General features: G+C 36.0%; 1 protein-coding gene across 8 annotated transcripts in view; it reads right to left on the reverse strand.

The window, feature by feature from the left end:
* Positions 1-25,708, reverse strand: part of ADAM22 (ADAM metallopeptidase domain 22) — a 265,301-nt gene that overhangs the window by 188,772 nt on the left and 50,821 nt on the right. For all 8 annotated transcript variants that reach the window (XM_074266617.1, XM_074266620.1, XM_074266619.1 and 5 more), the window contains exon 3: positions 18,110-18,186. In XM_074266617.1, coding sequence (XP_074122718.1) covers positions 18,110-18,186 — 77 coding nt within the window. The remainder of the gene's footprint in view (positions 1-18,109; positions 18,187-25,708) is intronic.

The raw sequence follows: 25,708 nt of genomic DNA on the forward strand, positions 1-25,708 counted from the left end.
GCCCCTAAATATCTTTTTCACTAGATTGTGGTAGAGTCACCTTTCTTTCTGGCCTAGAAATCTCAATATCAAAGCCATCCTATTTGGGCTAAAATGACAAAGACAAGGTACATTGCCTCTTGAAAGTCACTATGAAAAGGGTAGTAGATAGCTAAGATGATAAGCAAAAGTAAACTTCTAAGAGTTCACAAACCAGATTTAAAGTTCATTCTCCAACCTTCAATTCTTCTTTATGGCAAGTAAGGGTACATTTTCCTGATAAATATCTAATCTTCATGTAAAAATGGTGACACTTTTGAGATCCCATGAGGTTTTGCAGATTTTTCAATCCTGGATGTTGTGAAATCTTCACAGTAAGTGAGAAACTAGAAAACTTTAGCAGTTGATTTCTAGATGCATTCAATATTTTATAAAGAGAAATAAATGTTAGCTGGCAGCATTCAGGCTATCTTATGATTGTAAATTACAGTAATGATGAAATACATAATTGAAGAAAAATGGAGCTAGTCTTAGGAATTAGTTTGTGCTCTAACCCTGATGAAAAAATAAAGTTCAATGTAAAGTATCAATTTATCTTCATGGCTAGTAACTACAAAACAAGGATAAACTTTCAGCAACAGATAGACTTATTTATATAAAATAGAAGGTTTATTGCCTGTGACTTTGGTTCACTGTTCTTATACCAAGAAAGTCCTGGGTTTAAATCTTGCCTCAATTATTGATTAGCTATATGACCTTTGACAAGTCACTTAACCCCTATTTTCTATGGTTTCCTCATCTGTAAAGTGGGAGAAGAATAGCATTAATCCATAGTGATATTTCTAGTGGTATTCATACCTATACATGGTAATCACCAATCAGTTCAACCCATTATATTAAGTTCAACTCCCTAAGAAATGGAGAAAACTGAAAGTTTAGTAAAACATGATCCCTGTCCACATGGAGTTTATAGTCTAGTAGAAGTATGCAGCATATACATAGATAAACATAATACACAAGAAAAGTACATTTAAAAAGCAGCGTGGCTACAGTTGTGATTATCTTTCATTCTTGAAGGAGATCATGATATCAGGGAGGTGATGCCATAACATGCAAGTAAATTGGATTAAAGTAAAGGTAGATTGTGCAAAGTCAACTTGGCATGGGGGATGGAAAAAGAACCTCTGCTTTGGGGTCACAAAGACCTGAATTCTAGTTTTGTCTCTAACACATACTGGAACTGTGACCCTGAGAAAGTCATATGACTTTTCCCTGGCAAAAATCACTAATTCTAAATTTAACGGAAGATGCTAACCTGCACACACATTTCCTTAAATTGAGAATTCCTAACACTATTATATGTCCCAAGGAAACAATCTCCAAACAAGAGAGTGGGACCAAACCAATGCTCCATGAAATACTACCTGAACTTTTATCGCCTTGGGCGTGGGGAGGTTATTCTTACAAACAACAGCTATTACTAAACATTATAGTAAATGTAGGAAGAAAAAAAACCCCTAAATTAAAGATAGCAAATAGTAGAACTGGGGTGCAAATTCAGGCCATATGATTTCAGATATAGTGTTCTTTCAACTATACCATGTCATTCTTTCATCCAACAAATTAACACATGACAAAAATTAGAATTATTTTTTTTAACAATCTAATTGTTTATATATCCATTGAATGAAAATTTAGGATAAATATAAAGAGAAAAAAACCCTTAAATCAAAAATAGAAAACAGCAGAACTGGGGTACAAATCAAATGAAATATTATTTCTACTATATCCACATCGTTCTTTCATCCAACAAATCAATACATGACAAAAATTAGAATTATTTTTTAACAATCTGATTGCTTACATATCCCTTGAATGAAAGTTTAGGATAACTATTTACTTTTTTGGGCATTTATGTGTGCATTTATTTATTTATCCTGGGAAATTTAATATCAGACCACTAATAACCATTCATAAATGGAAATATATTTGTTTGCTGCAGGTTAATTTCAAAGCCTCTCCTTTCACACCAGGAAACCAAGGTTAATCAACAATTTTACATGAAAACACTTTAGTTGAATCATACTGTTCTGGCATAATAGACTGACCTATAGCTTTTGGAAATAAAACACAAAAGGAAAGAGAATTATTTTATTTGCCAGTTGTTCTTCCTTAGTGGGCAGTAGTTTAGAGGTCCAGATGTATAATAACTGAGATGCCTTAGAAACTCAATTTTAGGGATCTTCAGTATTCTTCTAAAAGGTAGTTTCTGAAAATGATAGCTTTTCCTAAAATAGAGAAATATCAAGAAAGATTGACATTTATCTATCTATCTATCTATCTATCTATCTATCTATCTATCTATCTATCTATCATCTAGGCATTCTATGAAGGAGTCTTAGGAGGCTTTATATATATTTTTAGAGCCAACTAGTAGCCAACTCTGCCATAAATTACAATTAGGGACTCTACTTCTCCCAATGTAGTTGAATACTGGAATGTAATAAATTTCAGTAAGTTACACTATTTGCTTTATTTTGTATTTTGAAGTTAGATCATGTTCATTGTTATAGCTACGTTTTATATATATACAAACACATATATACATTTATGCACACACATATACCCATACATGCATATCTATGCATATATACACAAAACATTAAGATTGCATAAAGCAGGTATAGCAACAAGAACTGAACTTTTGATTTCAATGGTAGAGGAGATTTCTGGGTGAATAAACTCCTTTTACCAATAAAAGTTGTCAGCTTCTCTACAACTTATAGCTTTACAGTTACCTAAACCACTAAGAGAGCAGTTACGTGGTGTCATAGTACATAGAGTACAAGGTCTGGAGTCAGGAAGATTCATCTTCCTGAGTTCAAATCCTGCCTTGGACACTTACTAGCTGTGTCACTTAACCCTGTGTGCCCCAGTTTTCTCATCCATAAAATGAACTGGAAAAAGAAATGGCAAATGTCTTCAATATTTTTGCCCAAAAAATCCCAAATTGGGGCATGAAGAGTTGGACTAACCAAGAGAATAACAAAAAGCAAGAAGTTAATGACTTGCCCAGAGCCACACAATCAGTATGTGTCAAAAATTGGACTTAAATACAGATCTTCCTGACTCTAAGAAGAGCTAACTCTAGTATGACACACCACTACTACCCAGAAAGTATAAAAATACAAGTAATGAAGAGGTATACTATATCCTCTGCCAATTATTCAAAATTGAGTCATTTATCTTGCCAATATTTGACCTTTTTGCTGGACTTTTTAAAATTATTTATTTTATTATTATTATTTTTATTTTTGCTGAGGCAGTTGGGGTTAAGTGACTTGCCCAGGGTCACATAGCTAGACAGTGTTAAGTGTCTGAGGCTAAATTTGAACTCAGGGCTGACTTCAGGGCTGGGGATCCATCCACTGCATCACCTAGCTGCTGGGCTTTTTAGAAATTAAAATACTAAACAATCTCTTTCAAAGATTTTTGCAAGAGAGGGAATAATTTGGTACCTTGGAGACATAACACAATGGATGCTGGTATCTACAACATCTGTTCAAATCATTGTACAACAAATGCAAATTATGTTTCTATGCAATTATAGAAAAAAGTTAATTTTATTATAGGCTTTGCAGTGAAACAATAAAAATGTTGGCTCTTCCAGCAAACTGCATTTTTCCATATGTTTTCATAAATCCAAAATTAGAAAAATACAAATAATTTCAGTCTTCTAAGATATGTGATATATATTTCATGTATGAAGATAATGTTCACATAATATATATGGATCAGTGACTAAGTCCTCACAGAGATTGGTGATTTTTCTCTTTCATTTAACCAATATGCTCATAAGCAGTGCAAAGTCGTCTCTCCCAATTTAGGAAAAAGGGTAGGTACAGCCAAAGATGTATGTTAGTGGTTGACAGTAAACAACTACATACAATGAATTTACAAATATGACATCATATTGTTGAAGGCAAAGATGATGCTTGTATAAGAATAAGGTGAAAACCACTCAAACCACTCTATGGTTTAGTTCTGATGCCTTAATCAATTGATTAAAAGCCCCTAGAGCAAGTCAGAAAAGGTCTTTGAACTAAAATTACTCTGCAGACTTTGCACAATGGAAACTTGGCCATGTCATACGCTTTGCTATAAATTGTTAGAAAAGGTAAGAGCAGGAAAGGAATTATCTTCCAGAGATTGAAGTGAATGTGAAGTTCTAGTCAAACCCCATTGAGATAGTACTAAGGGGATCCAGAGGAGGAAAAGAAAGAAAGGCTGGTCTCTTTCCATCTTCCTTTTGATCAGAGGAGGACTTTCCAACTTTAAGAGATTCATAGGATGGCTGATTTCTCATCTTCCTATCAAAGTACCAACATTATATGCTCAGGGATGGAGGTGACATTCATTTTCTCATTGCTTCTTATTGAGTTCACAGTCAATACTACTGTTAATGTCTGTAACATGCTCTCCTGGCAGTTACAATTACTAGTCTGCCGTAGGCCCACCAGAGTACCTTTGACCACTGAGCTTTGCAGTGTCAACCCTACCCAGCTCACCTCCTCTGAGGCCTGCAAAGGTCTCTGGCCACAATCTCTTGAATCTATAGCTTAATAACCGGTAGCGCACTCAAGAACAGACACGCGTAATCTTAAAAGCCTTTATTATACCTACTCACATAATGCCCTGACTGATGCCCTGACTTGTTGGTTCCTGAGTGAACACCTGGTCAGAAGACCCATGTGTTCACTACCAAAATCCTTACCTCTTTTAGCTACCCATTTCGGCTTGGCCACCCAGGCTAGGGAGCCAGGGTGAAGAGCGCCAGGTTAAAGAGAGTGACTGCTGCCTGCAGTGGGCTTATAAAGGGCCTGTCAGGTCTCACACACACAGCCAATCAATGAGAGAGTCACCCATTACGAAGCTATCTCAACGTGGCCAAGATCCCACCTACAAGGCAGTCCTAATATCCACAGAAATTACTTCTGGGCCTCAATCTCCCGATGCGCTATGGTGTCGCCCATTTAAAGGGCCCTTACAATTCCCTTCTCTTGTTTTGAACATGCCCTCCTGGCAGTTACAAATGTCTATATCAGTGAGAGCCAAGAAGAAACTAGCCTGCCTTTCCTTCAAGCAGAAAAGAGACAGGGAACTTCTTGAATAATCCAAGGACTTCCAGGAACCAGAAGATGTGTATTACTCTTTTTCCAGATGTGCTTCCTATGTTTGAGTTTACTATCCCTTGAATTCTGTTATTATTGATCTTCCTTCATTTTCAAAGAGAACCAGGGACACTGGATGTCTTAGCTTGTGGGTGAATTGGATTTAAGTGAGACACAGTTTTGCAAAGTTGTCAGTCTCATTTTCTCTTCCTGAGTCACTAAAGTCCAGTGGCATGATAATAGTCAAGATGACTAGCAATGACCCAGGATTCAGGAGATGCTATTGGAATCTTCAATGGTTGACCAAACTCTAAGCTTTCCTCAGCCCCAACTTCACAATCATTGGAACAAATTGTTCTCATCTGCCCATTCAGAGGGAAGTCTTCATAGACTTAGGGTAAACATTCTCCTAACTCAGGTTACCTTCCACATGATTTAGCCCATTTCCCAAGATGGCTTACCAGGATATGGTCACAATGCATGCTACTGCTTCTTGGAACTACAGTAGAGGGTATGGACTAGCACCTCTGTGTGAGGATTTGCCAAGCCCTTTTTAGGGTTGCTTATTCAGTTCCCAACTGTCATGGAACTCTTGCCTATATTCTTTTTGTATTCATGGCATATTGTGTCACAAATGTTGGTAGAGATGTTTTATATCAATTGTGCTAACTGTACCATTGTAGTAAATATTGCTTCTGAAAAAAAACCCAAGTATTTAAAGTTGATCCAATGATTCTCAACAAATAATCTTGGGGGAAAAAAGCACACTACAGAGGGCTTTAACCAATGGCTTTAGGGAATCACTCAACTCCTCAGAGCTACCCAAGAACCATGAAGGGAAAACATTACCAGGCTAGCTCTGGGAACTCAACTTGGCAAGAAAAATCAGAGTGGAAGTTGAGAGAAGGATCCTCAGAGCTTATTGGATCTACAGTAAGATAGAGTTCTGGGCCTGAAGTCAGAAACACCTGGATTTAAATTTTTTTTCAAATACTTAAGAGACCCAAAGCAAGTTATTTAACCTCTCATCCATAATATAAAGATATCTGTAGTATTTACCCCATAAGATAGTTAATAGGCTCAAATCACATGAAAATGAAAAATAGTCTATAAGCCCAAAAGTGCTCAATGTTATTTTCCCTCTATTCTTTCTCCACCCCTTTTGCTCTTCTTTCTGCCTCTTCTTCTTTTCTCTTCTTCCTCCCCTCCTTCTTCCTCCTCCTCCTCTTCCTCCCCTCTCCTCCTCTTCCTCCTCCTCCTCCTCCTCCTCCTCCTCCTCCTCCTCCTCCTCCTTCTTCTTCTTCTTCTTCTTCTTCTTCTTCTTCTTCTTCTTCTTCTTCTTCTTCTTCTTCTTCTTCTTCTTCTCCTCCTCCTCCTCCTCCTTTTCTTCATCCTTCTCTTCTTCTCCTCTTCCTTCTTTTCTTCCTCTTTCTTCTTCTTTTCTTCTTTCTCCTCTTTTTCCTTCTCTTTCTTTGTAGTAATAGTAGTAGTGTAGTAGTACTACTACTAGCAGTACTATAATGGCAATAGAAGTAATAGTAATGTATGAATGGTGAACTTTCACTTTTGTTTTTGCATCATTAATCATACCTTTATAAAATTGATCCTATTTCTACAAGGCATAATATCAGACATGTAGATTATAGTATGAAAGTCAGGGAGTCCCACAAAATGATTACGGAGTTGGAAAATACCATGTATTAAAAGGGTGTTGTAATGGAAAGCAAGCTACCCTGGGTCCACTACAGCTTTATGTTAGCTAATCCCAACAGGGACCTCACGAGAGCAAAGCAATCCTACTCCTCTTTAATAAGTTCCCTAGGCTACTCTCCCTAGTGGTTGCTTCATACCTTTTCTTCTCCTCTCAAGCCTCCCACACCATTCTATCTTCCCCACCTCATTTTAATTTAATAATTCACCTAAAAATCAAGACTTTTCTCCTTGCTTCCTCATCTCATATCTATCCGATATCAGCCCTCCGCACTTCCCCCATAACCCTGATTTTGAATAAAGAGATGCTTATTCCATTGTCAAGATCCCTTCCTCTACAGATAACCTTGATCCCTTCCCCTTCCTTATTTTCCATCAGATTGTCCCTTTGTCACCCCCAATCTCTATTTTCTTCATGTTTTCCTTATCTACTAGTCCTTTCCTGCTCCCTGTTAAGTGTGCTTCTTGTCTCCCCATACTTAAAAAGATCTTAACTAGACCCTACCATGGTCACCTACTGTCATTTGAGATCTTATCCCCTTCTTGACTAAACTTCTGTGGAAATCCATCTACACTAGGTGCCTTCATTTCCTTCTCTCACTTGTTTGTAAAATGTCTGCAATATGTCTTCCCATCTGATTATTCTACAGAAACAGCCATCTCCAAATCCCCCAGTGATCTTTTAGTTGACTGTTCTAATGGCCTTTTCTCCTTGCTCAGCCTTCTTGACCTCTCCACAGCTTTTAGCATTATTGATAAGCATCTCTTTCTGGATACATGCCCTTTTTTAGGTTTTCATGACATAACTCTATTCAGGTTTGCCACCCATCTGTTGGAATGCTGCTTCTCAGTCTCTTTTGCTGAATTGTCATTCATTTCATGTCTGCTAATTGTGAGTGTCCCTTAAGACACTTTCTCTGCCTCAAGGAGTAAGTCACTTAATTGCTTTGGGTCTGTTTCCTCATCTGTAAAATAACAATCAGAGTAGATGGTCTCAAATGTCCCTTCCAGGTATATCATTCAATCATTCTATAATTTTAGAAGAGTATAAAGGAATATCAGCAGCAAAAATTGGCAAGGAGATCAAAGAGACTTAAGAACAATCTTTAAATATGCAGAGTGTTACTATATAGAGAAAGTGTATCTGCCGTTCTCTATTTCCATTAACAATGAAACCAAAGTGAAACATAGTTTTGAGCCGCAGAGAATGACTGTGACCTCTATATAAATTTTCTTAAGATGAGAGTTCTCAATCAGAAGTTCAAAAATGGCATTTTTATTACTACTCTGTTAAACCTAATACCCTTTTAAAAAACAAACTGTACAGAAGTTCAAGGTTTCATATTCACACCTCTTTTTGTCTTTTGTCTAATGAAATGATTGCTAAATTCCTAATAAAAAATGAAAGTTGTTTTAAAAGATGAAGGTTGTTCCCAGAAAAAATGGATTAGAACATTATTAATTTTTCTTCTCTTTTGGATTTTTGAAAAGAAAATATTATCTCAAAATCAAAATAGGTTTGAATGGTTTTAGGTAGGTTTCCATATGGAGATGAGATCACCTTCAGGTTTTCTATATAATTCTAAGATCCCAGACTCTGACAGCAACATACCAAAATGGCAAATCTTTGCCTGGGTCATAGAACTGTCAAATGTTAGGAATTTTTCTGGGTTTCAAAAAAATAGATTTCAGAAAATGTGTGTTCTCACAATTAGAAAGCTAACACAGAGTGAGGGAGAGAAGTGAGCTGCTGCAGCTTATAGCTCTGATGAGTCTGTCTGCCTCTCTCCCACACAAGGACTTCCTGAATCAGCAGATATAAGGAAAGAGACCCAGAACTTCTTGCCCATTGCTTTATATAGACTGTCCATATTATTGTCATACCCCCTAATTATCATTGAAAGCACAAAAGAAGAGAATCTTCAGAGATGTAGATATAACCAAAAAAAAAAGACAACTGACTCTGGAAGTTAAGGACTTGGATTCAAATTCTGTCTTTGAAGCTATCTGTATAATCTTGGGCGTACGTATATCCCAGAGTCCCATGAAGGAGCTGAAATAGAAGATCTTTGAAGTTCTTTTCAGAACCAATTATGATCTTTGATTATTAATATAGTTGTAGTGTCTTGCCCAAGATCCCAAGGAGTAACTGTGAATTGTGAACCCTTTAATTCCAAATGTTTTGATTTCAAATGTGGCACTGCCTCTCATATAAGTATGCCTCATTTTAAAATGCAATAAATGTATTCCTAAAAAGTTGTATTTAAATAAAATATTAAGAAACTGATTTTTAAAAAAAACTCAATTTAGAGAGAATCAAATAATTTTACAAAATGAGTATTTTGTAACATATAAAATTACCTCAAAATGTTTTAATGATTTTTATTTGAGTACAAATGGTTTTCTTAGAGCAAGATAAATTTGTATAATAATAATGAATCCTATCTCTATAGTGCTTCAAAGTTTATAAATCAAAACAACCTTAGTCAGCAGGTAATACAAGTGGAATGATCCCTATTTTACAAATAAAGAGACTGAGGCTCACAAAATTGAAATGACTTTCCTGTAGTTCATAGGCTGTACACCATAACAGGACCATAGAACAGGAAAGGAGTTTAGAAGAGATCTTATCCATCTTCTCTTTTTATAAATGAGGAAATTCCTTTACTAGAATTCCTGTAAAGACTGCTTTCAAAGCTGTGGCTTTGTATCTAAGTGCTGCTTTGGCTCTGATCCCATAGATTTTGATAGGTAGCATCTGTACCATCATAACCTTTCATGGAGTCTTCTAGTCTTTTTATAGTTTCCTCTTTTAACCCAGAACTATTTAATAAGTATAGTAACTTGTCCAAAGTCGCATGGGTAGTAATTTTTTTCTGACCTGTCTCTGGTGCCTGTGTTCCCTCCAATACTCTGTTATCAGAGCCAGGCTTTCAATTTATTATGGAAAGTCACAGCCAATTTCTCTGATTACTTCTTCCTACCAAGGTAAGGGAAACTGTCAAGGCAGGCGCCATGTTTGATCTCAGCCAAACAGATGGCTTTATTTTTAATCTATTATAATCTCTCATGAACTACATTTAAAGCATTTAGTACTGTGATTTAAAAAAAGATGAATTAACTTAATATCTACTTATACTAAAATATAAGCTATGAAGAATAGCCTCTTCATAACTTCCATTGTGGTCCCATGACAGCTGATCACACAAAAACTTTTCTCATCAATCTCAGTTTATGGGATCCAAATTAACTTGTCTTTCCACTTAGTTTTTGAAAGCACAAAATAATTACACCTTTGCTTCTTTTCTAATAGGTATTTGTATTGGCTATAGAGAATTCTAAATCATGATATTACACAATTAATAAGAAAAGTGATTCTTGGTAAGGTTAAATGATTCATTCAAGGTCATATGTAACGAGCTGCCGTCTCCAGAAGCTGCCAGATCGCTCTCTGGGAAGAGATCTGCTGTGTCTACTCAAATCTTTCAGACAGATTCTTCTTCCTGTAGTGAACCTTTGTCTCCAGGCAGTTGCTGTTAACTCTTGTCCTTAGAAGTGACTTCCCTTCCTGCAGAGAGCCCCGTCAGGCCTGATGTAATGCAGAGAGTCTTCTTCTTTCTCTGAGAGTCCTCTCTTTTATTCTCCCAGAGAATGGGCGTGGGATAATGCAAGGGCTTCTGGGAAGAACCACCCCAGCCAATGAGCTTGCCCCCTCTATCAAGTCAACCTGAGTTCTCACCTTGTAATTGTCCAGAAAACCTGAATTCTCACCTTGTCACTGTCCAGACAACCTCAGTTCTCACTTAGTAATCCTAACAGTCATACAAATGGTAGGCAACTGATGTTCACTATCTGTATGAATTTGGACTTAACTTCACTGATATTAACTTTCCTCATCAACAAATTGATAGACTAGCTGTCTATCTGCAAAGACAGGGGGTGGAAGCATTTATTAGGCTCCTACTGTGGGCCAGGCACTATGTTAAGCACTTTATAAATACTATCTCATTTGATAATAATAATAATAGCTAAAATTTATATAATGTTTACTATTAGCCATGTCTTAGGCTAAGAACTTTACAATTACTATTTCATTTGATTCTAACAACAACCCTGGGAAATAGGTGCTATTATCATCCCAATTTTACAGTTGAGAAAACAGAGCTTAAGTGACTTGCCATGGGTTTCACAGCTAGTTAGTATTTGATGTCATATTTGAACTCAGGTCTTCCTGATCTCAGGTCTATCCACCAAAAGACTTAACTGCCCAACTAATTGGAAACTCTTTACAATTCTACATCTATCTTCCTATGATCTTCAAGAGATGACATCAAATAAATTTACTAAGTTAACTGTTGGCAGATTTGGTAAAAGATTTGTTGGAATGTAATTAACACCTCAAATTTCATTTTACTACTATATTCAAAAGCTACAATCACCTCTGGGAATTTTTTGTACAGTGAGAATTACATTACCATTTAGAAGCGTGAAAACTGAGAGAAGTATGAAAAACTACATTGGATGAAAATTCTCCCAGGTAAAAATTCAGCAAATAAAAAGTATTCATGTCTTGACGTCCCTTATCCATACAAGTATCTTGTTCACTGGCTCCTGAAACAAATACAATCAGCAAGTCCTTCCAAATATGACATTCCTACAAACTTTGGTCATTATCTGTTGGTGTAGAGAGACCTAAGATCCTGGGACTTAGAGATTTCAGGGAGCTATTTTAGTAATGTGGCTATTCTGGAAGCCAAGCCATAATCTAATGTTTGGTTCACATACTGACTCTTCACTGAAGTTCTCCTCTGATGACCCAAGTTGATTTGGAAAGGATCTTGGGTTCTCAAGGCCAAGCAAGCAAATCACAAGCCCTGGAAGACTCTACTAAAATTATGGACACAAGTACAATGAATAACTGTACTTCTACTGTTGAAAGATCAGCTCAGCCAAGGAAAGATTCAGCATCAGGTGGATGCGAGGGAATAAATTTTGTCTTGGCTCCTCAAAAAAGTTTGTTAAGTTTGTATCTGTTCCTATAGAGGAAGGGAACTAAATGGTGAAAATCAGATTCTTAACATCTCCAAGTATTTTCTCTTAGTGGCCCAATTAGCATTGAAATCAAGAGTTATAAGACCAAGAGAGAATTTTAAAAAGAAAACATTACTGATGTATTTTTACTAGAAACACTATCTCCTTAAGCTTACTTATTTTTCTTTTGTTCATTACCTTTCTCTTCTGATGCTAAAAAAAGATTGGAAGTATTTAATATCATTTAGAAAATAATTTACACACTGGGATCTAGGAAGGCTAGCTTTCTGTCCCACAATAATTATAGTGGCTAATTTAATTTAGTAAACATGTGTGAATGCCAACTGTCTGCAATCAGTCAATCCAGCTTTGAAGCCAGGATGAACTAAGGACAAGTCTTACTTCTAACACATACTGGCTGCATGACCCTGGCACATTCATCACCTCTAGGCAATTCTCCAGGACTACTCTCCTCATCCAAGATAAGGTTCTAATTTGTATTGGTAGAGAGATTTTCCTATTGAAATCACAGGTCCAGTCCTCACCCTTCTGTACAAAACAGTGTGTCAGGCACTGCAGAAAAATAGACATTTAGGGATTAAAAGACTGTTTACCTGATGGATACTTTCACATACTAATGAATGTGGAAATCAATCCAGCATCACTTCAAGTTTGCTTAAATGCCACAAATGTAAAGACACTGAAATGCCACTTTCAAAGGCAAATGTACTTATTAGTGTTTCTCCTCCTAATTCAATGGAGGAATTTTGGCTTTTGCAATTTTAAAATCTCTAGTGACTTCCAAGGGCCTAGAAAATAACACTCAAGTTTCTCAGGATGTCATTCAGGGTCTTCACCTCTAATCTAATTTTGTTCCTTGACCTATATAGTCACCATTTTCTCCAATTACATGTAACTTCTCCTATAGCCAAGCTGATCAAATTAGGGAAAGAAATAAAATATTTTTTAAAAGTTGGTTTTCTCATCATCCTGAGAACATTGCAGGCTTATTCCCAATACAAATCATTTTTCTCTTCTATGCATAAAACCCTTTTGCTTCTACTTATCCATATTATACCCATCCTTCAAATCTCCCAGGTTCCCAGGGCTTGTCTGGCCAACCTCTTTGATTATTTACAACTAATCACTTCTTGGAATTAATGTAGCTTATTAAGGAGCTAATCATATATGAACTTTCATTTTACTTAATTTCTAATGTGTGAATATCATATGTCAATTTAGAGAGCAGAGAACTCATTTACATCCTTTTATGTAGTAGGGATGGACTTAAGCAAGGGATGTAGGTGAGACATATATTGGGGGTCCAGAGCACATGCCCCTCAGAGAGAGGCCAGAATATATGCCCAGCTCCATGGGAACTGATCCATTCATTCTTGTGATATATTTCTCCTGTTAGAACATAGTAGATATTCTACCTACTAATATTTAAAGCAGAGGGGTTTAAACTGGGAGTCCACAGATAGATTTCAGTGGGTCCATGAACTTCCATATAAAAACATCTCATCTTTATTTTCTTTTTAAAAATGTTCTTCCTTTCCCTTACTTTCTTTTCCTTTTCTTTTCTCTGTCTTTATCTCTGTCTGTGTCTGTCTTTCTCTGGCTCTTTGGCTGGCCCTCTCTCCCTCTCTCCCTCTCCCTCTCACTCTCCTTTTCCTTTTCCCTCTCCCTCTCCCTCTCCCTCTCCCTCTCCCTCTCCCTCTCTCTCTCCCTCTCCCTCTCCCTCTCTCTCTCCCTCTGTCTCTCCCTCTGTCTCTCTCTCTCTCTCTGTCTCTCTGTCTCTCTCTCTCTCTCTCTCTGTCTCTCTCTCTCTCTGTCTCTCTCTCTCTCTCTCTCTCTCTCTCTCTCTCTCTCTCTCTCTCTCTCTCTCTCTCTCTCTCTCTCTCTCCCCATCCTCATATTTCACTACCCCTAATTGAAATGTGCCATTTCCTTCAACTTTACAAACATTATTATGAGGAACCCATAGACTTCACCAGACTACTAAAGGATTCTACAACACAAAAAGGTTAAGAATTCCACATCTAGATACAGCTAAGTGGATCAATGGATAGTTGACTGGACTTGGAATCAGGAGGATCCAGTTCAAATCTTCTTTGTATTTTTACTAGCTAAGGGATCTTGGGCATCACTTAACTTTTATCTAATTTCAATATCCCCAGAGGTAAAATGGGCATAATAGTAGTATCCATTTCATAAAATTGTTGTGCAGATCAAATGAGATATGCATAAAATGCTTTACAAACCTTTAAGTTTCATAAAAATGCTAAATAAAATAGGTATTTTAATGAATAAATACATTTTCACCACAATTGTTTTGATATAGACACACAATTAAAACAACCTTTCTGGGCTTTAGTTTTCTCATCTATTTAATGAGGTAGTTATGCCATATGCTCTTTCTTTGGGATCTGAAAAGAGTGATTCTATTTACTACCTATGGTGAGAGATTTATTGTGGCTTATTGTCCCATCATCGGCATCATTAAATTATTATAAACATTGGTGTGATGATTACTTGGGTTTTTTATTGCCAACATAATCATCACCGTGGGCCAATTACACAGAGCCTTCATGGCCATCCTGGGACTCTTCTGTAGTCCAAATATAGCCTGTGAATCCAAGACCCCTTCTCCAGACTTCTTTGAAAATTACCTCTTCTTATTTTGCTCCAGGAATCATAATGGCCTGGTGGGAAAAAAGATTTTACATAAAAGAAGAAGAGCAAGATTGGAATTGCCCATTTGCAAATAGTTTAATATATTCCCAGTGCTTTATCTGATTCTGCTCCTCTTCTATCTAACTTCCTATAAAACTCTGCTCATAGAGCACCTGAAAACATTACCTGCTAATTCCCACCATGTTTGAATTCTACTCTGGGCTTCCAATCTGGAAAATTACTGAGAAGAATGAAGATGTTAAGAGAAGAAGGTCAAAGGAGAAGCCAGAAAATGAAAGAAAGACTTCTTTGTTGTTGTTATGGGAATAGTTGGTTATTTCCGCCTTTTTCTTTGGATCAGACTTGTGATTTCATTGATTGAGGGAACTTTCACAGATAAAATCAAAATAGGTACCTACGCTGTGAACTTAAAGAGGATCCTGGATCATCAAGAGGCTTTCTCACTCAGAGGGACACCACTAATATGTATCAGAGGTGGATTGTCAACTCAGTTCGGGCAGATCCCAAGGTGGGCTCTCTATCCACTAGGCAGAGTAGACACTGCTTCTCTTACAGGACAAATGATTAACTTAAAAAAACATTTTTAGAAAGTAAACATTCATGATCTGGGTTCTAGACAATAATTCTTCCATTTTTAAGCACATTATGAAAAAGACTGCATAACATAGGGTCTAAAGCTGATCTCAGAACCCAGAAGTGCTGATCAAGTCCTGTCTATAACAAACTGACTTTTGTCATCCTGGGAAATAGGGACAAGAAACTTCTGTTAACTCTACACAGCTCTCAAATGTTATAAGTTGCAGAGAAAGTACTGACCTACATCGGTAGATGGAGTTCCCTAAGCCAGTGAAATCACATATTAGGGTCCCTATCCTGAATATAAGAAGGAATTTTTTTCCACCAAGTGGTAAATTCCAGGAGCCATAATGGATCCGGTGAAGAAACAATGATTTTGCATAAAAGAAGAAAAGCAAGATTGGGTTGACCATTTACAAACAGTTTGGTCTGCTTTCCAGTGTATTTCATCACCTCTGATTTCTAGAATAGCTAGTCACTGGATGCAGTGACAAAAATGACTATACAATTATGAAAGTAGCAAATTAAGAAAAATTCTTTAATACTTTAGGGACCTCTGATTTTATCAGGGAATGCACTCTTTCCATAAGTGAAGATTACAACCCTTCTGTGCCTCAAGATACAAATTCATAAACTGGTCTGCTTAAAAATAATTTATCATTTGCCTTCCAAGCTTCTGGCTGTTGCCTAAGTTAATCCTAAAATGATAAACAGCCCAATAATGGACTCAAACTTGTCCCAATTTGGGGATTTTATTCCAGTGGTGCAGACTTCAAGACCCTCAATCTCACCTCCATGTCAAAATAAATGGTGATAGAACCACATAAAATACTATCCTTAACTTCATGGAGCTGATAGAAAATTCCTGACAGATAATGGGAATTTGAGTTTGATGTAAATCAAAGCTTTCAAGTTTAATTGTATATCTATTCTTTGACATCTTGTGAAAATATAATGAAATCTTAAAGGAAACACTTTTATTTTATATTTCTCAGTATTTAGGAAAATAATTTAGAAGAAAAAATGAATACAGCTTGGATATCTCAGTCAAGACCAGGTAGAGCAAGAAAATACCAGGATCCCATGTCAATAGCTAGAAGGGTTTATTTTACAAATGATGAAACCAAAACCTTGGGAGGCTGTGACTCCCGAGAGGCTGTGCCAAGATCAGACAAGTAGAAAATCTCAGAGTCAGGATGTGAATCTAGAGTTAACCTTTGCCTCCCCAGTCAAGGCTCTTCTCCACTGTGCCTGACTGTCTCCATGAATGTTGTCCTTTGCCTAATTTCTTTGTGTTATATTACCTAGTACCATTTACTCACCTATGGAACTATTATGAGAAGTCAAATAAGATAATTCAACCCAAGTCTTAATAAATATAATCAATTATTATCCTTATTGCTGCTGTTTTTAGGCCATTATATGCTTTTAATTTTTTCTACTTTTGATACTACATAACTATAGGTGTGACCCTATTAAGAGTTAGATGTTGTGTTTTGTCATTTTCCTCATTATATTAATGGAAGCTGTACCAATCATACTTCTTAACATTTCTCTACCCTACATCTGCCACCTATGGAAGTTACTTAAAATTGAAATTCTTATTATTACAATTCTTTTTGTGACTCTTTTGGTTATAAATCAACTTTATTTCTTAAATAGATTTTTAATAAAAATTTTTTTTAATAAAAATGTTACTTACTGGTTCCTTTCCAGTGAAAAGGATCCACCTGTAAGTGGAGTCCATCTACAAATACGAATTTTAGTCTAATCTACCTCTCTTTAAGAATTTATGAGCACTAACAGCACTTCACTGGAAGCCCCTATTAAGAAACATGGTAGACATTTCACCTTTTTGGTTTTTAACCAACATAAAACCAAAAGTACAAAATGTTCCATCTAAGTGAAGAAAAATATATTTACTGAATCACAATTGCTATTATAATCAAAGTAAGGAGCCATTTGCTATAGAGGATAAGCATGAATCTACCATAGTTTCATCTTCAAAGAACAATATGCTTTTCATCTTTCTCAATCATGGCAACATCAATTTCAATTATAATTTTTCCTCCATATTTGTTTTAATGTCAATATTTCAATAGTAATGACTGTTTCATCAAAGGGTTTATCATAATTATGACCATTAGACTTTGGTTTGTTCTTCCATTTTCTCCTTTGTTTTCCTGCAACAGCTCTTCATACATTTCTCTGAAGAGCATTGAATTGATCAGAGCTCAACCCAGAAACTAACAGTGTAACATCATAAGATTTGGGTAATACAAATAACATCAAACATTTATAAAATGTTCTTCTCTCTGCAGAGCCTCATTCGAGGCACTGAGGGAAATGCAAAGTTTAGATAAGATTTTTCACAATTATAAAGACATATATCCCTTAGGACTTGAGATAACAAAGCTCAAAAATTGAAATGACTCTTGTAATTTTATAATGCTAAATTATGTTCTAATCTCTAATCTAATCTAGGCCCAGAACTAGAAGACTCAGGTTCAAGTCTTTCTGACATACACTGGCTCTGTGATCCTAGTAAATTATTTAGCTTTTACTATAAAGACCATAAGTTACAAAGAAGAACCTGCATTTAGAGGGGTTCTCTTTAACAGTGAAAGCACAAGTTTGGTTCCAATCCTCAATTACATTATAGCTGTCCAGCATCCAGCGTTCTTTTCTTTATATTAACCTTTCAATTCAAGTTTATTCAATAGCTATTCATTCATCTACAAAGTTATCATGAGTTCAGAACCACATAAAATACTGTCCTTGACTTCATGGAGCTAATAGAAAATTCCTGACAGATAATGGGAATTTGAGGTGTTAATAATGAATAAAATTAAGAGGAATACTTAGAACATGCAATTTAACAAAAAAATCAGGTAGTTAATTTAGTGTGATCATAAAATACCGTTCCCAGATAGCAAAATACTTACTGGTTGAGGACAACATCAAGGATGAAAGTTGATCCAAAAGCATCAACTTGGAAGCTCGCCTGGTCAACATGAGTATTCTGCAATATTAAAAAGACAAGTTATTTACTAAGTAACCACAGTAGAAAAACATTTAATCAACTAAGAAGCATTCATAGGTTCATTGTCTTTTAAAAGTATTCTGATGAGTAGAACAATTCAATGTGGACCTTAAACAACACCAAGAATTAACAAGTTGACTTTTTCCTAGTGTCAAAATTGTTCTCTTAGTAGGTGATTCAGTGGAAAGAGCCTTAGGCTGGGAATCAGAAAGACTCATCTTCCTGAATTCATATCTGTTCTCCGGGAGGGTGACCCTGAGCAAGTCAGCAAACGGTGTTTGACTCAGTTTCCTCATCTGTAAAAATGAATTGGAGAAGGAAATGGTAGGCCACTCCAGTATCTTTGTCAAGAAAACCCCAAATGGGGTTTTAATAAAGAGTCAGACACAATTGGATATTTGTAAAGAGAGATGAGGGGACACTTTCAAAAATTTATCAACTAGGTTTTATTAAGTACCAATTTTATACCAGGAACTATGTTGAGTGTTGGGGATATAAAAAAAGAAGGTAAAAAGTCCCTTCTTTCAAAGTGCTCATAGTCTAATGAGAGGGACAAAATGCAAACCAGGTACAAACAAAATTTTTGTTCATTTATTTCTTTCATGTCTAACTCTTTATAATCGCACTTTGCTGTTTCCTTCTTCAGTTCATTGTTACAGAAGAGGAAACTGAAATAGAGTTAAGTGACTTACTCAGGATCACGCAGCTAGTAAATGTCTGGGGACAGATTTAAACTCAAGACTATGAGTTTGCTTGACTCCAGCCAGCTACTCTCGCCACTCTACCACCTAGCAATCCCAATCAAGATATATACAGAATAAACTGGAGGTAGTTTGAGGGGAGAGAGAGAAGACACTAAGATTAATGAGGACTGGGAAAAAACCTTTATGGAAATTAAGATTTTATCTGAGACTTGAAAGAACCAGGGAAGTCAGAAGGCATTTCAAGAAGGGGGAGCAGCCAGTGAAAATGCTCCAAGTAGAATATAAAGTGTTGTATATGGAAGAACAGGAAAGAGGTCATTGGTGTGTAACAGAGTAAGGAATAACAAGACTTGAAAAGGTAGGAAGGGGCCAATTATAAAAGGCCTTGAATACTCAACAGATTTAAAATAGACCCTTTAAATTAATATTTCCTTTTATCTTTCCTTATTCTCCTCAAAGATTTTCACATTAAAGTTAAGCTGGGGGCTAATAAAAACTACATTATAGATAAGAATAAAATGAGAGGAAATATTAACCCATACTCTTGAATGAAAACTCCCACCTATAATATCCATCCTTGTCTGCCCATTCTATGTAACTCAGAAGCTATAATCAGGAAAAATGCCATTTCCTTCAAAAAACTGTGCCTCTCAACTCAATTATATTAGCTTTCAATCATTTCCCTGTCATAATTAACTATACTTGCTTTCATCCTTACGCTTCTCATCTCTGAGCTAAGCACCCACCACAACCACTACCAAGTACCTTTAACTAATATGCACATGACACAAATTATCAACCATATCAGTGGAGGAGGGGATCCATACTGATATCACAATTCCATGGAAGTATACAAGTATGTTTCTCTTACGTTGTATTTTTACATGAATCTTATTGGATTATACTTAAAGACTATATTATACAGGCAATTAAGTGATGTAGGGAATAGATAAAGCACTGACCCTAGATTCAAAAAAACCTGAGTTCAAAATTGACCTAAGACACTTAAGAGCTGTGTGACTCTGGTCAAATTACTTAACCTCTGCCTGCCTCAGTTTCTTCATTGGTAAAATAGGAACAGTAATAGCACCTACTCCCATAGTTGTTTTGAGTGTCAAATGAGATAATTTATGTAAAGCTCTTTGTAAGCTTTATTACAAAGCTTAAAATAAATGTTATTTAATTTGGAACTATGCTCAAAAAGTTATCAAACTGTGCATACCCTTTGAGCCAGCAGTGCTACTAGTAGGCTTATATCCTAGAGATCTTAAAGAAAGGAAAGGGACCCATATGTGCAAAAATGTTTGTGGCAGCCCTCTTTTTAGCAGCCAGAAACTAGAAACTTAGTGGATGCCCCTCAATTAGAGAATGGCTGAATAAATTGTGGTATATGAATGCTATGGAATATTATTGTTTTGTAAATGACCAACAGGATGATTTCAGAAAGGCCTGGAGAGACTTAGATGAACTGATGCTGAGTGAAATGAGCAGGACCAGAAGATCATTATATACCTCAACAATGATACTGTATGAAGATATATTCTGATGGACGTGGCCTCTTCAACAATGAGATGAACCAAATCAGTTCCAATAGAGCAATAATGAACTGAACCAGCTACACCCAGAGAAAGAACTCTGGGAGATGACTATGAACCACTACATGGAATTCCCAATCCCTCTGTTTTTGTCTGTCTGCATTTTGGATTTCCTTCCCAGGCTAATTGTACACTATTTCAAAGTCTGACTCTTTTTGTACAGCAAAATAACTGTTTGCACATGTATACATATATTGTATTTAACTTATACTTTAACATATTTAACATGTATTGGTCAACCTGCCATCAGGGGGAGGGGGGAAGGAGGGGAAGAGTTGTAATGAAGGGTTTGGCAATTGTCAATTACCCATGCATATATCTGGTAGATAAAAAGCTATAAATAAAAAATGCTATTTATTATTATTGCTTTTGTTGCTATTTGTAGTTGTTATTTTTATCCTATTGAGTCACTCCTTCCCATATGAGAAAAAACTAAAGAACTTGAAAATTACCGCTTAAACATCTGGAATCCTTAGTTGAAATTCCAGGAAACTTCTTAGAAACATATATGACCAGAAGGAAAAAAAAATTAATAATCTATCTCCTAGGAAAAGCCTTAATGTCTCAGAACTGAATGCTGATTATGCAGGGAAAGGGCTCCTCCCTTTCCCTTGGAGTTTAAAAATTTTTATAGAATTTCCATTATGCTGTGGGTTATTTTATTTTGTTTTGTTTTTTATTTGGTGGTTTTGCTTCATGGCATTTAAAATGAATGTTTGCAGCATGAAGTCCTGTGGGCAACATCTTCTCTCATTGGATGTTTCTTAGAAAAGTATCCTAGTGGAAGTTAGATGGTGGAGGGGTTAGAGCACCAGCCCTGGAATCAGAAGGACCTGAATTCAAACTTCATTTCAGACACTTACTAGCTATGTGACTCAGGGCAAATGACTTGTGCCTGATTTCCTCTCACTCCAAAGTGAATGAATGAATGAATGAATGAATGAACTAATAAATGAATGAACAAATAAATAAAAGTATCCTAGAAACAGAATTTCAACATTTCAACATAACAGCCCCACACAAATCAAGAGCATACAAGGCATTTAGGTGAGTGCAAGGGATATGAAAACCATCACTTTGCCATCAAGGAATTTATAATCTAGAAGGAAAGCTAAGACAATGACTATAACACAAGTTTTAATATGGTAAGTGCCTAGATGAGGTCTGTTCAAAGCAGCATCAGAAAACTTAATAAGGGAGAATAAGGGGAGGCTTCAGGCGGAGGTGACACCAGAATAAACAAAAGAAAGTCTTCAATAAATGGAGCTGTGAGACAAATCTATGAATGAAATAGGTGATACTGTGTGAAAAGCACAGAATACATAATTGGGCAAAGGAAAGTCAGAAAACAGTCTGTTGGGTCAATTTATAAAGGGCAGTGTTCTGAGATGAAGTTGAATGGAAACCACTTTTATGAGCATTTAAATAACACAATAATGAGATATAAATAATATAAAATTAATCTTAAAATATAGATTTTTATAATCAAAGGGCTCCAGGTTTTTGAGCAGAGAGGAGGGAAGACGCAATTACAATGAGACACTTTTAAAAAACTTTTTAATATTTATGTATTAATGCTGTTTTACTAATTTTCCAAGTATGACTATATTTTAATGTCAAATTAATAATTCTAGTAATAAGAGCTGATATTTTTATCAGGATTTCAAAGCATTTTAGATACCTATCTCATTTGAGTTCTCTCAATAGAACCTTGTCAGCTACTATTATTATACCTATTTTACAGAAGAGGAAAATGAAGCATAGAGTGGTTTGTCCAAAACTGTAGAACTAGTAAGTGACTGAGGAGAGCAATATGTTTAATGCCAGAAAACATTGTTCTTCATTTCATATATGTTTCTATTTTGTGATAAGTCAATTTATATGGTTGACAGTGAAGACTCCAAGTTAGGATAGTGAATTGGTGATTATCTTCATGGATATTCAAGAATGAGGAAACTGTGTTCCACTGATAATTCCCTTTATTTATCTAATGCTTAACAAGGTAAATGACTTGCCACCAATGTGCCGGAACCTTTTTCTTAGTTGTAATATGTTCCTTCTCTGAAAAAAACTGCACAGTTCAGCAGAGTCCACATATCACAAATCTGACAGTGAATCCAGTGCATTTCCTTTCTTAGATAAGCTGATTTATAATTTTAAGCTACATTAATATCAATTCGCATTCTTATCTCCATTTCTTTAAGCAACAACTATTGATGGATGCCCAATAAATATGACGGTGTTGCATTATCCACCTACCTCATTCTTGTCACAAAAAGAAAAGTGATCGTGAGTCAAAAGACAGCAAATGACAATAAAATATGACAAAATGACAATAAAAGACATTCTGTTTGTCTGGTGATAATATAGTGACACTAAGTTGGAATGGACTGTATTCACATAAAATTGTCAAAATTTTAATAATCACAGAATCTAACAACATTAATTTGTTTCCCTTTTTTACATAACTAGATATTTGTATTGTGTTGACAGGGGCATCAGAATGTTTATCCAATGCCAAATGCAAAACACAGAAATGACATCCAGAATCTGCAAGAACAGAAATGTACCACTACCAACACAAAAACTATCCAGGAAAAAAAATGAAATCCATTTGCAGTTTATAATTAATACTAGGCAAGTGCTATCTGTCACACATACATGATTCTTAATTTCAAAAATAATTTCCTCTAAACATCCAATTCATTATCAAGAATAATGAATAAGTCAATAGCCAAAAGACTGACTTCAGGAAGATCAGTAAGTGAGGAAAATCCTTCTAGTTGACTAAACAAGAATGATACTCCATCATGGACAAATATTAATGCTTAAATTAAGCAGTACTTATGAAGTCCTGCCTACAGGCAATTCAAAAACCATCCAGAACGAAGCTTACTAATTTATTCAGTGATTGGATGACATATAAGGGTTCAGATCCCACAAACTACGTAGGTGGTCCTGGTGGGCAGGAGCAATCCCTGTATACAAAAACAGTTCACAGGCTGCAGAATCTGGAAATCTACACATGTATGTTCCATCAAAACCTAAAATTTAACACATCCAAAATACAACCTATTATCTTTCTCTTTAAATCTGTCTCTCATCAAGCCCTACTATTTCATTTGAGGGTACCACCTCCCAGTCTCTCAGATTCCTAACTGGAGAAATCCTTCATTCTTCCAATAGCCTTGGGAATAACAATGTTTCCAGCTCAGTGCCCTCGGGCATCATCCGGGGAAGCAAAGCCTGTGGAGATCCAGCCTGGCAAAATTTGTCTAAGCCCAGCGCCTCTCTGCATTTCACAAATACTTATTGACTTGACTGAGTTGACTTTTGCAGGGGCTACAGCTACAATTACTGAAGACCCAGAAAAGAAAGTTCTTGCTGCCCAAATCCTTGTCCAAATGGTTTAACATGAGAAACTGATAGGATTTTACCAATGAAAATGATGTTTGCTTTGCTGCTGCACTCTCAAGGACTATGGGATCTTTAAATCTCATTTGCAGCTGAAACCTTCCATTTGAGTTGTCTCCTCCCATTAGAATGTGAACTCCTTGAGAGAAGGGACTGTCTTAACTTTCCATTTGGATTTTTGGTGCATAGTACAGTGTTTTGCACATTGCAAGCCCTTAATAAGTACTCCATTCTTTCATTTTTCCTTCTCCTTTACATTCCCACATGCAATCATTTGTTAGTTGTCAATCCCATCTCCACAGCACTAGCATCTATGCTCCTTTGCCCACACACAAAACCTTCACTGTTTCAGTCTCTTATCTCTTTTAAAGCAATTGTAAGAAAATTATTAATATAGAAATGTTTTGCATGATTGCACATATATAATTTATATCATACTGCTTACTATCTCAAGAAGGAGAGGGGGTGAGGGAGAAAATGTGGAAATGTGGAACTCCCCCCAAAAAACCCCAATGTTTAAAAAAGACTATTATAAGAACCTCCTAATTGATCAAATAATTGAGTATATCACTAGTATAAGCAGAAGAATTTCTATAAAAAAAGGTCTTGTCATTTTCATTCATGCACTTAAAAAATTGGGTAGTAGAATGGTATAATACATTTTCTACAAATTACTCCTGGTTAACATGCCAATACTAGGCTGTGCCAACTCAGCAAACCTGGCAGGTAAATATCATGGAGTACAAGTGAGCATTCTACAGGAAAATGAATTTTCCAGGCTTGTGCAAAGCATAGTCTCCAACTAGTAAGTTTAAATGAAATTTCTTGGAATAATGCAGCTCATGAATCTTTCAGCATATTACAAAAATTTGTCACCTTTCCTCCCCAAATCCCAGACACTGGGGAAAATGTTAATGAAAACATTACACATGTTTCTTAAAGGTCATTTAGGAACATGCTTGTCTTCAAAATCAAGTGCAATGAAAACCTTGGATTTACAAATCACATCAGTGTTTAAGGTTTTCAGTGATACTTAGATACATGTTAACAAATCCAGAAATGATCAACGGCTCAAAATCTTCTTCATCATGTAGCTTTTTCACTTTTTTATGAACTTAAAACCTGAAATCAAACTGAACTATGCAAACAAATTAACAGAGATGTACAATTAAAAAAAAAGTGAGACTTACAATTTTTTAAAATGCCTAATAATTTAAAAAAAACATAATCTAAAACAAATTGAAAGTTTCAAAACTATTCCTTGATTATAAGGATACATTGATAATATTATGTGAGCAAATAGCTGAAGAGTTTCTCACTTATCCCTCATTAACCTGAAATACCTAAATTTCTAGTTGGACTTTAAATGTCATTGCATTCTAGCCTGTCAAACTGACCTTCAGAAAGCTCAAGTCAGACCACATCACCCCATTCTTCCATAAAATTCAGTTGCTGTTTATCAAATATAAAATTCTCTGTTTGGCTTTTAAAACCTTCATAACCTAACCCCTTCATAACTACTCAGTTTTCTAACACATTCCCCTTCATGTGCCCACATCAAAGAAGACATTGTGCTCTAGGAGTAAAGCAGAATTGCAGTAGCTCAAAAGAAATAAGTAACGTAGAGCGCTAGTTGGTGCAGTGGATAGAGCACCAGCCCTGAAGTCAGGAGGACCTGAGTTCAAATTTGGTTTCAGACACTTAACACCTAGCTGTGAGACCCTGGGCAAGTTACTCAACTCCAATTGCCTCAGGAAAAAAAATAAGAGATGTGCAAATTCAGAGACA

Source organism: Sminthopsis crassicaudata, chromosome 5 (assembly GCF_048593235.1).
Source record: "Sminthopsis crassicaudata isolate SCR6 chromosome 5, ASM4859323v1, whole genome shotgun sequence".
Taxonomy (NCBI): Eukaryota; Metazoa; Chordata; class Mammalia; order Dasyuromorphia; family Dasyuridae; genus Sminthopsis; species Sminthopsis crassicaudata.